General features: G+C 37.7%; 1 protein-coding gene across 2 annotated transcripts in view; it reads right to left on the bottom strand.

Moving 5' to 3' along the window:
• nherf1b (NHERF family PDZ scaffold protein 1b) overlaps positions 1–18028 on the bottom strand; it is a 45040-nt gene that overhangs the window by 694 nt on the left and 26318 nt on the right. For both annotated transcript variants that reach the window (XM_084127472.1, XM_084127471.1), the window contains 3 exons: positions 13251–13404; positions 6780–6823; positions 931–1056 (listed from right to left, as the gene is read on the bottom strand). In XM_084127472.1, coding sequence (XP_083983598.1) covers positions 931–1056; positions 6780–6823; positions 13251–13404 — 324 coding nt within the window. The remainder of the gene's footprint in view (positions 1–930; positions 1057–6779; positions 6824–13250; positions 13405–18028) is intronic.

An 18028-nucleotide genomic window follows, 5' to 3' on the forward strand; every position in this document is an offset into this window, starting at 1 on the left:
ATTTTGTCATACTTTAAAGAAGAGCACTTATTTTTATACATACTAAAGCACATTTAAAGTACTTGATTATAATGAAAACTGTAGTGTGTTATTCAATATTACAATTAAAGTTAATATATTTTAAATGTGATAAAACTGCAACTTCTTCATAACAAATATGTAATTACAAATATATTTAAATACATAGCATACAAGTTTCAATAGAAATTACATTAAAGTATATTTTAGTTTATCATAAATGCTTGTCAGTTCATTCAGCAGTAACTTTAACCATATTTCAAAAACAATAATAGTAATTATGAAATTACATATAATGATGTACTTAAGTCCTACTTCAGTGGGTAAAAAAACAAAACAATCGAAAGTTCAGCTAATATAATTTAAAATAAATTTAAACTATAACATTTTCATTTATTTGCAATTATCATGCAATTAAGTCTCAAAAACATTACATTCAAATTGCACTTAAGCAGATTCTTATAAAGTATATTATTTCCTTATTAAGTACTCTTTTAAAAAAATAAAGAGCATTTTTATCTCATAATGCCTATTGCATTGTTCATGTTTAATTCTGCAAGTGCCGTTTGGTTTCTGTCTTGTAAGCTGTTAATAACATTATTTTGCATTTTTCATTCATTTTTGTGTAAACATATCTTTAACCTGAGTCAAAAACATGAGGAAAAAAAATCAAAGCTGATATTACTTCCACTTTATTTGTTACACTGAAAATGTAAGGTCAAGTTGAGCACTTTGTATTGTGGGATACAGTGTGTTTACTGCAAATTTTGGCAAAGAAAAAATTGTGCATATTGCAAACAGCATATAGTCGTGCTGAATACAGAACCGCATACAACTCCAACGATTTCCCCCATATCTTTCTACGGCAGAAACAGCGAGAGTGGTATGTTAGTCTGCAGTTCTCAGTCTCACCTCAGGGGGCGGAGTCCCAGTGGGCGGAGTCACGAGGGAGGCGTTGGAGGAAGCGTTGGAAGGGGACGGACTGACTGATAACTTGGAGTCCTTCAGTCCCACCTCTTTGGCCACATTCCCATTTACCTAAACAGAAGGAAGATTTCAGTCAGATATCCTGTGAGAGATAACAGCAATGTTAGATCCGGTTAGATCCAAGCGCATGGTCTAAAGCGCAGGGCACAAGTGCACTTAGGTCGTGCCCGAATCCACTTTTGCTAGTTTAACGACGGGATAAATGGTCGGCGCGCCCGGCCTAAAAGGGTTGTCCCTATTCTCTTAATGAGTAATGGATGTGTTTTGGGTGCAACGTGCAATAAACCAATCAGAGCCTCATCTCCCAGCAGACCATGGGCACACAAATGGGCGCAAATGCATTTGCTATTTAAACAACGTGGCGCAGGACGTGAAAATGATAACTGCGTCGGGCTGAAACTAGCAAAAAACACTCGCGTCGTGCCTGACGCTGCATTGCACCGGGTGTGTGATAGGGCCCATCCTGTGGTTTGCACTAGGGGTCAGACTTGAGCCTGTGTTGAACCGTGTGACAGCTGCAGTGAGACTGAGCTTCATTAACTCTATGAGTGGGCAGCATTAGCCAGGCATCAATACTCCTCTGACAGCTGACAGCGCCTCCTTATTCCCTCCAGCCAGATTCATCTAACACATCCGCCATTAGCCAGAAGCTGTAGGATCCCTGCATCCCTCTTACTTATATATATATAAATATATACAGAAACCGTCCCCAGGGTCTCTCGCTCTCTCTCTTCTGGAGACATGGTCTCAAAACTTACAAACTCCAGCAATGAGTGGCTGATCCGTCCATGTCAACTCCAGCAGGACGAGTGCAAAAATGGAAGGTGAATTCAGAAAGTTTGCCGTAAAATAAGCATTACCGGCCACAAAATTTTATTTTTGCCTCATAATCTCACCTTATTTTGATTGAAAATATATTTTTTAGCCTGTATGACAGTGTGTCTTGCATATTAGTGTCAAACAGTGCAAGTCATCGTGTCACTAGCGGCGACATATACAGGGCAGTCTCTGGCTCGCAGTCGAACTGCTCCTGTCACAAAAAAGTACAGATATATCATGATTATGTTCCTTATGTTTCACTGTGGTGGCATAATGTGAGAAATATTACACATATGTGTCACCACATGGAGTCATTTTACTGTGCATCAGCTCTAAGCACTATAGTTAAATGAAATCCCTCCAGCTAATAGTGATTAATCATGTCAATTTCTGAATAAAGGATTGATCTTCAACCTCTAATGGTCTTCTGTCATGCCTTTTCTAACTTTCGTCATTAGCATAATCACAATTAATTGTATATAATACACAGTTTAAGCAGCAGGCATCCATTTGGGATGACTTTACTAAACCCAATAATAGGCTAATACTATATTTCAATAATAGGCTAATATCAAAACGTGTAAAGGTTTCCAATAACCTCTGAGAAACTGTTGTAAGTGTGTTTTTCTGCTATGAGAACTAGGTTCAGGCACAGGCCAATACAAACAATCCAAGTTGCGGAATTTATTTATTAAAGAGTACACAGAATAACAAATAAAACCCCAACAGGAAAGTGTACATGGCTAAGAACTGAGAAGAAAATTGATCTCAATATCCATGTACAGTATTTGCTCATTTCAAGCTGGTTAGATTCAAAACATCTAATGCCAGAACTTTTTACTAAATACAATTTTTTAAAGAATATTTAATCCCAAACGAACCAGATTTTGTCCATGATGCTCAATGTTTTTAAAGCAACAAGACGTCATTATAATATTTGCAACATTTATCTTATTTACACCAGCCAAGAACCTCAACTTTCCTTAAACTTCATTCTTTTGTTGCCTCACTAACACAGGTATTTCACTTTTGGCAGAGGAAAGTGATACTAATGGGCACTGGAGTCAGGGAGGATGCTACCATGATATCTTTTTTGGCCTGCTGGCCATGTAAAGAATGCAAGTATGGAATTTCAAGTAATTTCTAATTGAATTTGACAAGACAAGAAACATTATTAATAGAGCCGTTTAAGAGTGAATGTGGGCATATTTTAAAAATTACTGCAGTCATTTACTCTGAAATCAATGCATGCTGTCAATTTCACACTAAAATGTTTAACAGTGTATTTGGTCTGGGCGGCCTAGATCTACTCCGCAGCTGCTGCTGTTGATTAATGCTGCTGCAGAGCAAGTATGGACCTGCTACTATTAATAGATACACGACACTGCTGTGAGCATGTAAGATATCCTGCTGTTGCTGCATAGATAGACATACATAAATCCTGTAGCTGATCTGGGCAGGCGGAGCTGGGGAGGTGGAGGGGTTCAGCAACACCCAACCAGGATATTTGAATGTTGATTGGCTGCAAGATCAGCAGAGGCCAATCAGAGTGTGCCATGCAGTAATGATGTGATGGCTTGCAGATTGCATGTAAAGGACCGATCAGCAAGAAAAACATTCATAAGAACTGAGGCTCTTTGCATACCCCATTTAAAACTGTTCATGGCCATCGTTCAACACACCATTGTTCAATAAATAACTACATTCAATAGTGCTTGCCAAGGTCATGGGTTCAATTCCCAGGGAAAGCAAGAACTGATAAGAATGTAAATGTGTACCTTGAAATGCAATGCAAAGCGCCTGACAAATGCATAAATGTAAATGTACTCACAATAAACAATTCTTCTACCTAGTAATATATAGTTCATTATGCTGGTTTTCGTGCTGTGTCAGAATTATCACAATTAACTCCTAATGTCCTTTGACTCATTTCTATGGCAATTAGTGTGGCATTGCTGATAATGACAGCAAAATACTTCATCACTTCGTCTATATTGTTTAGCAGTTTTGTAATTACACATTTGAGGTTGATTTTCTCTATATTTAAATGTGTTACTTGAAATGCATTAAAGGGATATTTCACCCAAAAAATTTAATTTTGTCATCATTTACTCACCATCAAGTCGTTCCAAACCTGTATCACTTTATTTCTTCAGTGAAACACATAATGGCTTTTCACACTTGAACTAGTTAACCCTGGGTCATTAATAAACCCAGAGTAAACTGAATCCTGGGTTATCTTGATTCACGTTTCACATTTGCTCATAATTTACCCAAGGTTAACATCTAGGTTAACGTCCTTATTTGCATATTTGTAGTATCAGTGTAACTGATTGGATGAACGCAGCACACTAACATTGCGCATCCTCATACTATATATTGCCTATCAGCTTTATACTGAATAGACTTTTCTTGGCTGATTTCGCCCAGCATTCGACTTGCATTGTCTGAATATTGGTTTGCATGTAAACCCGGACATTTCAATAAGCTGATTTTTGTGAGTTATCAGCATACTGGGGTTTTCATGACTGACCAAAGCCAGTTGTTGGTTCATAAGCATCTAGTCATAACATTCTAACACCACTTTGTTCCACACTGTACAAGTTTGGCACCGCAATGCGGGGTTAACACCACAAAACCAGTGCTAGCCCTGCTCCAGAGAAGGGATTCATAACCCCGGGTAAAAAGCGGTGCTAATCCTGCATCACAAGTGTGAAACGTTCCTTTACCTAGGTTTAAAAGCGGGGTTTAGAACGATGGTAACACAGGTTTACTCTAACCCTAACCCTAACCCTAACCCTAACCCTAACCCGTTTAGAATGATAACCCGGGGTTAAGTGTAGTATGAAAAGCCCTTTAAAAAGATATTTTGAGAATATACGATTTTTTGTTGTTGTCCATACCGGATAAGAATTGACCGGATTGAAGTCAATGATAACCAAAACTGGTTACAGTACCAACATTCTTCAAAATATATATAGTTTTTAGTACACCGCTAATTTACAACATTAAAGTCCCACTATAGTCAATACATGTATTCCTTAAAACTCATCTTTGATCACCAAAATTATATATTTAAAGGTATTGCGGAGGATTTTCTTTTTCCGGGTGGATCATCAAGACTATTGGTCCTCCTAGTTGTCAATCATTCTGGTGACATGTTTACGTAAGGCCGTCGTACGTGCTCGTCCCTAAGTAGTTTTCGCTTTCTGGTTTGAGCTACGGTTTCAGCCATTCATTGAAGCTCGCCGTTCTCACCGGGTTTTTTCAAAATGTCTGAGGGTCGCAAGAGAAAAAGTGTCTACGAATTGTATGACAAGAAGAGAAAGGCCTCTGAAGAAAGAAACAAGTCCAGAGTGTTTTTGGGAGAATATTTCACACGCTGGCGTGCGCTAAAAGCACAGGTTGGGCTTCCCACTGATGCCTCAGTCGCAAAGTTTCTACTCGACAGGTAAAGTTTGGCATGCTATTTGGAGAAATCCATTTAAAATCACTGCTAGTAAAAGTTAATGTAAGCTATGATTAGCGATGCTAGCCCTGGCACAAGTCACGCACCGCGCAGACACAGTAAACATCTCAATTTGTCTAAAGTAGCCTTATGACCAAATGGTAAAAGGTATCACGCTGAAATGTTCTAAAACCTTGTGTGTTCATTTTTGATAATTCCAATGTGTTCACCATAGTATTTATTATACAAATGCAACAAGCTACTTCTCCATTGCAGATCATGTCTTGAGTCCTCACTCAATCGATCAGTATAATATGTAAATAAAACACGGAAGGGCATTTGACATTTTGTCTTGCATGAATGTTTTTGAGTTAGAGTGTTTTTGGGAGAATATTTCACACGCTGGCGTGCGCTAAAAGCACAGGTTGGGCTTCCCACTGATGCCTCAGTCGCGAAGTTTCTACTCGACAGGTAAAGGAAAGTAGGCTTGTATGAGCCATGCCAACAGCAACTTGTAAACAGAGCGTGCACGAGGAGAACTAGGCTTGTGCATGCTCTCTCGTGCACACGTTTAATAGGCGTTCCCTCTCGGGAGCAGGTAGAGTGTTGCGCATGTGCATTTTTTCAAAAAGTGGAGAGGGCAGTTCTTTTCTAAAATTCAGGAAAATCCTCCACTATACCTTTAAGTGTTTTTTCCTTGAAAAAATTATTTATGCCTTTAAATAGCTTGAATGTAACTCTACACCCTTGCCTCATTTAGTATACGCGGTTCTATTAATATGCAAATGAGCCCCGCCTCCACTCACTCACACCAGCTCAGAGATCCACTGGTTGACGATCACACGTTGATCTGATTGGTTACAAGGTAGTTTGTGACGTCAGAAACACCAGCGATTTCAAACCGTGTTTTTGAGACTGTCTTTGGTTCACTGCAGTTTTAAGGAGAAAATACTCAGCAATGGTGTCGACTTATGAATTTGCACATGGTTTGTCTTAAAGCTTTAAAAACACCACATAGACACATAAACAACATTAAAACTTGATTTTCACCACAGGGGGACTTTCTTCTTTATATCAACTATACGGTGAACTATAATACAAGTAAACTTCAGGTATACTGTTAGTTTAGCTATAGACTTCAAGCTCACTTTTTAGTTTCTGTAAGTACCCTTTGAAGAATACTCTCAGTAAACTAATAGATTAATAGATTTTACACTGCAAGCTTACAGTAAGTTTTCTTTAAGTTAACTTAAAAGCATGCTTACAGTTTTTGCATTTTAAGTAGGCTTATACTACTAGGTTTCTATTTAGGAATTTTTTGGTACTTAAAGTAGACTTGAAATTAACTATAGTATATGCCACAGATACTGTATTTATAAACCAAGTACTGTATACTAAGCAAGGATAATTTTGTATATCTCCGATAAGTACATAAAAGTAGACTGAAAGTGAGAAAATGATGACAGAACTTAATTTTTTTCATTTGTCATTTGAGCGGTTGTCTTACCTTGTCCTCCATGTCTCCGTTGACCACAGGTTCAGGCAGCGGTCCTGCGGGCAGAGAGAAGCAGCACAGGTCAGTCACAGATCACACAACTGCCCCCTAGTACATCTGCATCTGTCAGACGAGACACTTTCTCCAATAATGCTCCTCATCAGAGACAGCCAGGACGCAAAGATTAAACAAGATACTTCCAAACACCAAGAGAATAGCTAGTATGACATTCACTCCTTCTCGGGTTGCAGTAAGCAGATGTCGACTCTGTTACATACTGCAGCACAGGTATTCGCTTCATTTATTATTCAGATAATCACCGTGGTGAGATCCGTGATACCTGGATACCTGTCGACCCCCACAACTCCACAGGGAACAAAATCTAGAGGCCTTCATAGTGGATTACACTTTAACAAATGAACTTGACATGAGAGATAAAGGATGTATGTGGAGATCGGAAGAGTCTTCCCTTATGAAAAACAAGTACACTTTAGCATACTTCTACTTCTGTTGTCTTCAAAATACGGTTAAAGTTACTGCTGAATGTACTGACAAAACAATATTTTCTAGTACTTTCCAGTCCAAATTTATATAACTTATATCAGGATGCATTTACTAGACAAGTAAAATGATGTTTGAAATGTCTTGTTTTTGCTTAAATCAAAAAAAATTAAGTAAGAAAAATAATCTTGTTTTCTGTTCTTGTTGTTCCTTTTTCCTTCAGTGATTCTGCTTGTTATCATCAGGTGTCTTTACTAATGCTCAATAATCACTTAATTATATTTATGTATATTTATGGACATCTCAGGTTAAACTTCATGACATTTACCTTTATTTAAGGAAGAAGACCTTAAAGAGTTTAAAGAGAAATCGTTGTACTGTATTTTCTCTGTAAAAATACATTTATTTCCCCAACTCTGAGATTTTTTTTATTTTTTTATGAACATCTCAGGTTCAAATTACATTTTTGCACATGAAAATCATGACAATTGCCTTTATTTTTAAGAAAAAACTAATTTTCCCAGTAAAACTATAAAAATATTAATTTTTAATATACATTATACATTATAATTATATTACATTATTACATATACATTATAATTTTCAAATATACATTACTTCATACTTATGTAATATTAAATATGTTTTTTTCCAACAAAAAGATGTTCCTACCACCAGCCATTCTTTCCGAAGAGTTTCTAGGAAGAAGAGTAAAGCAGTAAGGCAGATAAAAGAAGTGGAAAATAATCCTGACACCCTTACCGCCCTCTTGTCTCTAAATCTCTATCTTTCTACCGCCGTCTGAAGGATATATGAGTGGCAGAAAACTGCAGGGAAGGTATGATAACACAGATCCATCTGGCCCCTGATCGGCACAAAACACACATCACTGGCTGTTTGGACACTTCAAATGCCCTTCAGTCCCAATACGGCAATCTGAGAGCCACTCCAGACCAGCACCTTGGAAACCACACAAATCCTCCTTCCAAATTTGGCTGACAGGCAGCAGAGAGAGACAGAGTGTGTGTGTGTGTGTTTAGACAGAGCAGTGCAACTGGGTGCGAAAGAGAAGAGAAAACAGCTGAATGTTCGACTGTGTAGAGAATAGAATCCTACAATCTGAAAAACCCATGCCATAGAAGGACCATTTTGGGTTCCACAAAGAATCTTTCAGTGAACAGTTCTTAAAAAACACATCATATTTTAATAATCTGATAAACCTTTTTCAACAATTAAGAATCGTTTGTGTAAGACTTGAGGAATTAGTAAATGCTGGACAGTCTGGTTGAGGAGCGACCAGACCCTGAGAAGACAGGATCTTGCTGAAAATTACCATTTGAACTCACCATTTGAGACAAAAGTCTCACCCTCCGAGTCATCCTAATCTACATTTCATTCCCTCATCCCTCACCCTCTCTCTCTCATACTCAGATCACCTGAATTCACCCAAGAAAATACATAGTTTAATGTGAATTATTATCATCGAGTATTGTACATGTTTGGTATCATTTGAAATGTCTCAGTGCGACTGGTACAAATGTCTCATTTCCAAATAAGTAAAACAAAAGGTAATAAGATTTTTAAGAGTTTAGGGATACCTGGCACACAAAGGAAGGTGGTCTCCTGGCAAATGGTCTCATACCCCCAAAAGGTGTAACCTCTGAATGCAAATTTCCATTGTTAGCACATGTTTCCATGTGAAAGAGGTTCTGTCTACTAAATGGAATGCAGCAAAGGGCTCTGGGCCTTTTGTATCTCAAGTTGGCCCATGATGCTAAGAGTGACTCTTACTTAAGAGTAAACTCTTAGCATCATGTATCTTAATGTTGGGCTGCATCTCTTCTCTTTATTCCAGAGCATTTGATGTTTTGTATCGATTATCTTTGAATTGATTATGAAATTGGCATGATACATTTACCTGAGATAATAAATTGTTACATTTGATTATTCTAACTGACTTTGACATTATTTTCATTAAAGAGTTAAAAGGAATAGTCAAACATTCGCTCACATTTAATGATGCACAGATATCATTAAAACCTTTTCATTTATGGAGTCAGATGAAATAACGAGAGAATACATATTCAAATGTATTGCATTTAATCAAAAATACTTTGCCTCGAGAAAAAGACAGTAACACGTAAAGACCTTCCGCGCTGGTCGGATGCCGGACTTTGGGCCGATCGAGTGCGAGATTACATTTGTGTAATAGAAAGATTCCATGGATGTTGAAGTGTTCTTCATGGAACTACCCAGCTAACACATTTTTGTTCTAAGAACGTTTTCCAAACATCCTGTTTTGGTTATGGACACGTTAAAATGTCCAGTTTTCTTGATGTTAGTGGAACGTTTTTTAGGTTAGGTTAGCATGATGTTCCTAAAACATTCTTTCAACTTAATCTTTACTAACAACTCAACATTCTAGGAATGGTGATTTGTAACATTCCAAGAACATAAAAATGTCCAGTTTCCATAATGTAAATAGAATATAATTTAAAGGTTAGTATGATGTTCCTGAAACATTCAAACACCTGCTGTTAACAAGCAGAATCACTGAAGGAAAGAGAAACAACAAGAACAGAAACTACAACTGACTTCCAGACACAGTCTTAGATGAAATCAACTGAAGATAAAAGAAGACATTAAATCTCTCAAGATCTCATCAGAGGAGGATTAAACAACTCCACAAACTGCATTACCAGCTTCACTTTAAAGTTATTACTAATTTGATTTCTGTCATATATCTACAGAAGTTCTTATTGAGAAATAACAGAGGTTTAGATGTTAGTTGATGTTTGTTTGAAAATGTTTGTTTTGAAATCACCATTATGGTGATCGGTGTTTCATTTAGTTGGTCTCTTGACCCTTGACTGTTAGTTTATTTCTCTTTCAGCAATTGCAGGTGTTTTCAGAAAATTATAAATTGATTTGATAAAGATTTGATGCATTGATTTGATTTGATGCATTGATAAATAGATTGATGAAAAGGCAGACAATGATGTCTGTTTTAATGACCGTCAAATGACTGCAGTAAAGTGGTTTTAACTGCTTTTTCTGTAGTTTCATGACAAACTTAAGTAAAAAAGTAATAAACAAATTCAACCGTTGACAACCTCTTGTGTAAAAGTTGAGACACACTTCAGACATCAACACTCATCATACAAACCTCGACAATGGTGACAATCAAAAATATTCAAATATAAATAGTAAAAGAATTCAGCTGCATAATTTATTTGTACCGCAATGCATGCTGGGAGCCATGACTGAGTTTTGCATGCTTGCATGAAACATGTCACAATTGCTGAATTTCCTATGCTGATTGATGATGTCTGTGCGTGTCTACATAACACTGTAGTTTCTAACTTCCTGCTCACTACATTTTCATTTTTCAGAAAGTCTGATTTTCTGAGTCTGAGCATCACATGGTCAGCAGCACAATATTTAAACGCATGAATAACAAAACACACTTCTGATCAGTGATTAGACTACAAATGTGATCCTTGAATCAGACCACATCCTGATGATGTCACCATTAAATAACAGCCAACATCAACTGAAATTATTCTATCTCGAATTCAATGTTTTCTGAACACACTATTAAATCAGCCAGAAACAAACTAACAGAACAGTCAAGGGTCAAGATCCCAACTACAGGAAACACTGATCACCACAATAGTGACTTCAAATATTTGTTCTTCTTTCCTTCAGTGATTTTACTCATTAACATCAGGCATCATCATCACTAATGGTCACGGTGAGTGTTCATGAAAGGTACAATATGTACGATTTTTGTAATCAAATATTGAAAAACCACTTTACAGTGTGATATATTTCATGCAGTTGTGTACTTACATTATCCCAAAAGTTCCCAAGGATTTGTAAATCTGTAAATTCCAGTTTTAAATAATGGCTCGTCCCTTGTCATTGTCGCATACCAATGAGGTAATATCCGTGCTATCCTCGGTTTCCGCCTTTCCCCTTATAGGAACCATAGATATAATACATAGATGCCTCATTAGAGGCAGTTTCAATGGGCCGCTAACGTAAGCTGCTAATGGGGGATCTATGTATATATTTCTATGATACAGTATCTCGTTCAGTCATCATGGTTCACGATTATTGATTGCCGAGTACAGAAAATCCAAAAAACGTAAACGTAGAACAACTGAGGCAACCAGGTTTTGGGACAAACGGAGAAATAAAACAAGGATCAATATCGGCGTGGCGTTTTCGAGATGGAGAAAGCTCACGACAAACTTGGACTTGACAGAGACACTGCTCTCGCATGCGTTTTAATAGTCAGGTAAGCAAATTTACTACACATACAGTTATATTGCACTTTGTTTGTACTTCAGTAATGATTTTTATCAAGTCTGGTGACTAAGTCTATGGCAGGCAGTGAAATTATATATGTGTTGCACAAAAATATTGAGCCATTACTTGCAAATACTGTGGGTTTGTTCAAATGTACTTTTAGTACAATTGTTTTAAATGTGTTAAACTGCGCAGCAACCCCCCCCAAATAATTTGACAAATTTCAGTAACAGGCTATTATAGCATTACATTTCACGTTCCTTGCAGCTGATTCATTACGATGACGTAAGTAAAAAGCTAAAGGTAGGCTATAAACGAACTACACCACGGTCCCATGACTTCAACGTCACCATCAGTGAGCTTCCGACAACTTTCAGTTTTTATCTAAAAACATTTTCCCAGAGCGTTTGAGTTAGACTGGTTTATAAGAGCACAATTATGAGCATAACGAGGACTGAGTTTACCTGTTCGGCATGATGACATTTAATCTCCTCGACCGCCTATGTAGTCCCATTTAGCCACTTGTTAGCAACCGCCTTTTTCAAAACATGTAACAGCTTCAAAAAATATCACGAGAGGGATAATACTGATATATTTTATGTCGTAGAATAAAACATGAAAGTGTCTTGAGCTTGTGTTCACCACAAACCTTTTTTCAGCCATTTAACAAAAATCCCATTCAAAAAACCCATTGACTTCAGGACAATGGAACCGGGAGTGCTAAAATGCTAACTCGCTTTACGTCATACCTGAACCACTCTTTGTGAAATGTTTCGGTTTTTTTGATACAAGCTTCAAAGCCTCGGTGCCAAACGTCACATCATTAAATATGATCCCTTAAAACTCATCTTTGATCACTACAGGACGTTCAAAGAATGAAGACATTTAAAAAACTTCTACAAACAATCCATAAATAAAGTTTTTGTGCTAACATTTTGAAAACATTATTAAAGACCAGATAATATTGAACAAACACTCTATTAACGTTACTGGAAGAATGTTTGTTCATAACTTTGAGAGAACCTTGCCAGAACGTTAGCCAAAGTCATGAGAACATTCCCTGTTAGCTGGGTTGCTAGTTGTTAGCTAGTGCTCCCAGTCTTCTGTCCCTGTTGACAGCTAATCCCACGGCCTCACAGAAAAGAGCTATTCAAATCGAAACGCAGTGATTCTGGCAGAAAACAGACCGATCGTGAGTATTAAACGAGCCTCGCTGAGAACAGCAGCACCTGGGACGTCTAAAAGCCTTCATCTGATCAATCCTGCCATTTTTCCTCAAACAGATGTTTACTCAAGCTGATAAAACGTAATAGCAGTGATAGCAGCTAAGGAGAGTTTCCACTAGTGCTGACGCCAACAACTTGCTTGGTAAATAAAACGAGTAAACATTGTGTCTCCACTCACTCATGACTAATCTAGTTGTGTCAAACACACACACACACAAACACACAGTTTCCATGGCTGCATTTGGCACTGTTGCAGACTGTTGGCACGGGGTAACAAAACAAGATGGACAAACTAAATTGCTTAATAGGAAACCCAAAACCAGCGCAGCGAGAGACAGAGACACGCTTGCCTGAGTGACCCCTGCTCAGACGCCACCTAGAGGGATGCCATGGAGAGTTACAGCTGCTGGAAACCTGACTTCATGTTTTGTGTATGATGTACCTGTGAGGTGTTCTGCAGTGGGCGTCACTCGACACTTCTTGAAGAAAGCATCTGTTTCTGGATCCACGACCAAGAGTGTGGTGTTATCACCCCCGGCTTTAATAGCAGCCACCACATCTGCATGCTGCTTCCCATCCACTGAAACCTCGTTCACCTGAGGACAAACAGCACATCAGAAGACATTCACATGCACCAGTCACTGACTCACACTTAAAGGGATAGTTCACCTAAAACATTTCTGCCGTGAAATTTCTGTCATTAATTACTCACCCTCATGTCGATCTTCGGAGCACAATTTTTTTTGTTTTGATGAAATCCGAGAGGTTTCTGAACCAGCCATAGGCAGCAACGTCATTGCAACTTTCAAGGCCCAGAAAGGTAGTGAAGACATGGTTAAAATAGTCCATGTGACTACAGTAGTTCAACCTTAATGTTATGAAGCGATACTTATTCAACAATCTCTTCTCTTCCACGTCATTCTCCAACGCTGTTGACGTAGTGTAAACAGTGCAGCTCTTCCGGGTTCTACGTCAGTAGACGCAGGCCGACGCAGGTCACGTGATCTCCTCGACATATGCGTTTGAAGCAGGAGCTGGCCAATAATGAGCCGGCGTTCTGACGTAGACCCTGGAAGTGCTGCACTGTTTACACTACGTCAACAGCGTTGGAGAATGACGTGGAAGAGAAGAGATTGTTGAATAAAGTCGTTATTATTGTTTGTTTTTTACACACAAAGAGTACTCTTGTCACTTCATAACATGTAGTCACATGAACTATTTTAAAGCTACACGGTGTAATTTTTTAAGTTGATTCTTAGCAAAAAACACTTTGTTCTTTCAAAATGATATGTGCTTATTAATGTGTAATTACTTCTACCAACTAATCAAGTATTCTCATAAGCGTTGAATCTGCCATTTATAATACATACGAGCGAGTCGCTCGAATGGCGGCAGCCATGTTGCGCCTCCATCTTGAAAATGCATTAGACAAAGAGGGACATACCTGGAAATTCAAGCTTCGCCTTTCACGTTTTTACACTCAGTGGCACCGTGACAAATGCGAGGGGGAGATTACTCGCGACCAGTGTTGGGAACGTTACTTTAAAAAAGTAATTAGTTATAGTTACTCACTACTTGTTCCAAAAAGTAACTGAGTTAGTAACTGAATTACTCTATAATAAAAGTAACTCGTTACCAGGGAAAGTAACTATTTGCGTTACTGTAAAAAAAAAATGCTATATTTTTTTAATTTTTTTTAGCAGTTTTCACAAGTCAGTTGAAATGAGTAGAACAGACAGGTGTTTGTACATAACTTTCGATATTTATTGCACGGTGACAGACAGCAAGAGGTTTATCCTGCATTCAAGCATTATCTTTGTAAGAAAAGTAAACAGTTACACCATATAAAGTGCATTTAACTCTGCAAATTAAATCAACCTCTCTCAATTTTTTATTAAAAGTTTTATTAATAAAGTAAAGGCATTGAACCAGTTTATTTGTAGTGCACTGACTGTGCACATTATATAACATTATATATGTTTTATATAATTAGTTTATTAATTCAATTAATAAACCTTTGTTTTCCTTAAAATTTTAATTAGCAGTAACTTAAACACTTTGCAGTTTGAATGTCCTGTATAAACAAAATTACGGATTATGTTTTTATGTTTCCACTGTTCGATCGCGTCCGCGCCACACACACACACGCACACAAATGTAAACACTTTGCGACTTTTCGATCGCGCCCGCGTCTCTCTTTCTCTCTCTCTCACACACACACACAAATGTAAACACTTTGCAACTTTTCGATCGCGCCCGCGCCTCTCTCTTTCGGTTCAATACGAATACATGTACCGTTCCACCCCTAGTTCTTGCCTTTGACCTCAATGAATTTGAAGTAGTGCTTATATCTCCACCTTGAAAATGCCAACTTTTCATCGGATTGCTCCTGACTCGCCATCTCTGCTGCTGCTTCATCGAATCTCTGTTTAGCTGGTGTGTGTGTGTGTGTGTGCGTGTGGCGCGTGTGCTGGCATGTGTGTAAAAACACTGGCTCTGATTGGCTACCATGAAACACATGACTCTGCCTTAGCCAATCATAATCGCTTACCTTGTTATTAACCCACCTCCTCACTCGCTGTGTGAGCCAGGGGTGCGTTCGGATTACACAGTTTATTCAATCAATGCATAGTAACGCACCGCATTTAACGTCCAGTAATGTTAACGGTGTTGTAACGGCGGGAAAAGTAATTAGTTAGATTACCCCGTTACTGAAAAAATAACGTCGTTACCTAACGCCGTTCTTTTAAACGCCGTTATTCCAAACACTGCTCGCGACTGCCGGCAGATTTGAAATAATACGGCCACCGTAGGAGTTAAAACGCCCTCGGAATGGGAGGGGCTAGAAAGTAATATTCAGTTGGTAGTCATAAACAATTTCACCGCTAGATGGGAGAAAATCCTACACAGTGTAGCTTTAACGATGACTTTACTACCTTTCTGGGCCTTAAAAGTAGCAATGACGTTGCTGCCTATGGCTGGTTCAGAAACCTCTCGGATTTCATCAAAAACATCTTAATTTGTGTTTTGAAGATGAACGAAGGTCTCACGGGTTTGGAACGACATGAGTGTAAATAATTAATGACAGAAATTTCATTTTGGGGTGAACTAACCCTTTGTTTGTTTGGGGGTAGGCTATGATATTAGACTACATAGCCTATAATAAAATATATTTTTATTCACATATATCAACAGTCTGTCATTAGTCACAAAAAAACAACATTAAAATCATGTACTCAAATGTCATTGTGAAAAAAACAAACAATGACTGTTGTAAATCAGACCTTTCAGGCTATAGCCTAACGCTAACAAGCCTTATGCCAAAAGTATTATTACAACTAAATTGCCGGTCATTAAATAAGAAATCTAAATAATTGTGTAGATGATCTACTTTGTGTAACCCGACATCAGACATTAGGTCGAAGTATTTTTTTGCACACAGTGCCGCGACCAATCAATCACTCCTTTACGACTGGCTGCCTGCACATTCACTGTCCTCGCGGCTGCTGCAACTTGCACCCTCTTCATCTAGGTCTACTCTATAAAACAAAAAGGAGCAAGTTGCAGCAGCCGCGAGGACAGTGAATGCAGTGCAGGCAGCCAGTCGTAAAGGAGTGATTGACTGGTTGCGGCACTGTGTGCAAAAAAAAAAGAAGAGAAAAAAGATGCTGCAGCCAATGAGCAGCCACGGACAGTTTGAAGTGGCACCAGAAGCCTCGCACATTCAAGTTACAAATGACTGCACCCACTAATAGAATAAAAATAAGATGGATATAGTATCGTTCAGGTCATTATGTGCATACAGTATGTAACATCAAATCAAAATGGATCTATGTGCTCAATTCATCAGTGCACGCTATTGCAAAGAAAAGAATATTGTAAATGTTTTTTGACATATTTAAAACAACAATGAGCTCATCATCAGAAACAACATCGCCAAGCCTTTAAATTTTCCATACCCTACTCCTCCAGAATAAGTCACATTATGGAAGAAAACTGGGAACGAAGTTTCATGCAGACTTTAATGTAGCACTCTTTTGTATACTGCTCATAATAAGGCATCTGGATATTACAGGCATACAGGCAAATTGCATATTATGCACAGTATTCAGTATGTAGGAGAAGTATGTATGCAACTCTACTCTAGTTGCTCTACTCTACAACAGAGATTTCAGTATTCAGCCAGGATAACCGCTGCTCAAAATAAAAATAATAATTCTTGGCGTCACCCTGAAATCTATTTTTAGATGTATTATTCACATCTTCATTGTTCCAACAAAGAAAGTGTTTATCAAAGCTAGAATTCATTTTTCAACATTATCAGTCTCCTTTCCTGCTGTCCGAGGGAAGGATATCCTGTGTCTTCAATTCACTAACATTCATGCATTACACGTTTGCCAAAAAACCCACGAGAGGCGTTTGTGTGAACTGAACGAGGAGGAATGTCAAGGGCGGATCTGACAGGATCCCACAGATGTTTTTTTTTAAAGAAGATTGTGATTTGAAATATTCATTATTTAATATTTAACAATATAAAATATTCATAAACACTGATTTATTATTCATAAAATATGAATATGAGAGAGAAATCAACGTACGTTTCATTTCAGGTGGCATTTAAAGGAAAAAGTGAACACAAAAATGGAAATTCTGTCATACTTTACTCATTGTTTGGTTTCTCTGACCTAATATTTTCTTTCCTCTTTGAAACACAAAGAAAGTACAAGGTGATTTATACTGCCAAACTTCGAGAAAAACAAGCTCACTTTAATAGTACGTATTACACTTTAAAAAAAGGAGGTTTGATTGGGTTCTAGTTAGAACCCTTGGGTTTATTGTCTCTTTTAAAGAATTTTAATGTTCCCTTTATGCCAAAAAGGTTCTTTATTGGCATTGAAGAACCTTTTCATTGCAAAAAAGGTTCTGTTATGGGAAAAAGTTTATTAAAATGTTCTTCACACTATGAAAACAGAGTTCTTTTAAGAACTGTTCACTGAAAGATTTTCCTATGACATCACTGTCAAAACTCCCGTTTGGAACCTTTTTTTAATAAGAAAAAATGTCAGAAATGACTGCATAACACTGACATGTTTATAGATATATTTAATTTTTTTTAATTAAATATCTAGTTTATGAGCTGTTCAATTGATAAAATGTAATTAAAATTAAAACAACATTAAAGGGTTGAAAGTATTTTTAATTTTATTTATTTTTTGACTG

The sequence above is a fragment of the Abramis brama genome (genome assembly GCF_963993115.1).
Source record: "Abramis brama genome assembly, chromosome: 1".
Taxonomy (NCBI): Eukaryota; Metazoa; Chordata; class Actinopteri; order Cypriniformes; family Leuciscidae; genus Abramis; species Abramis brama.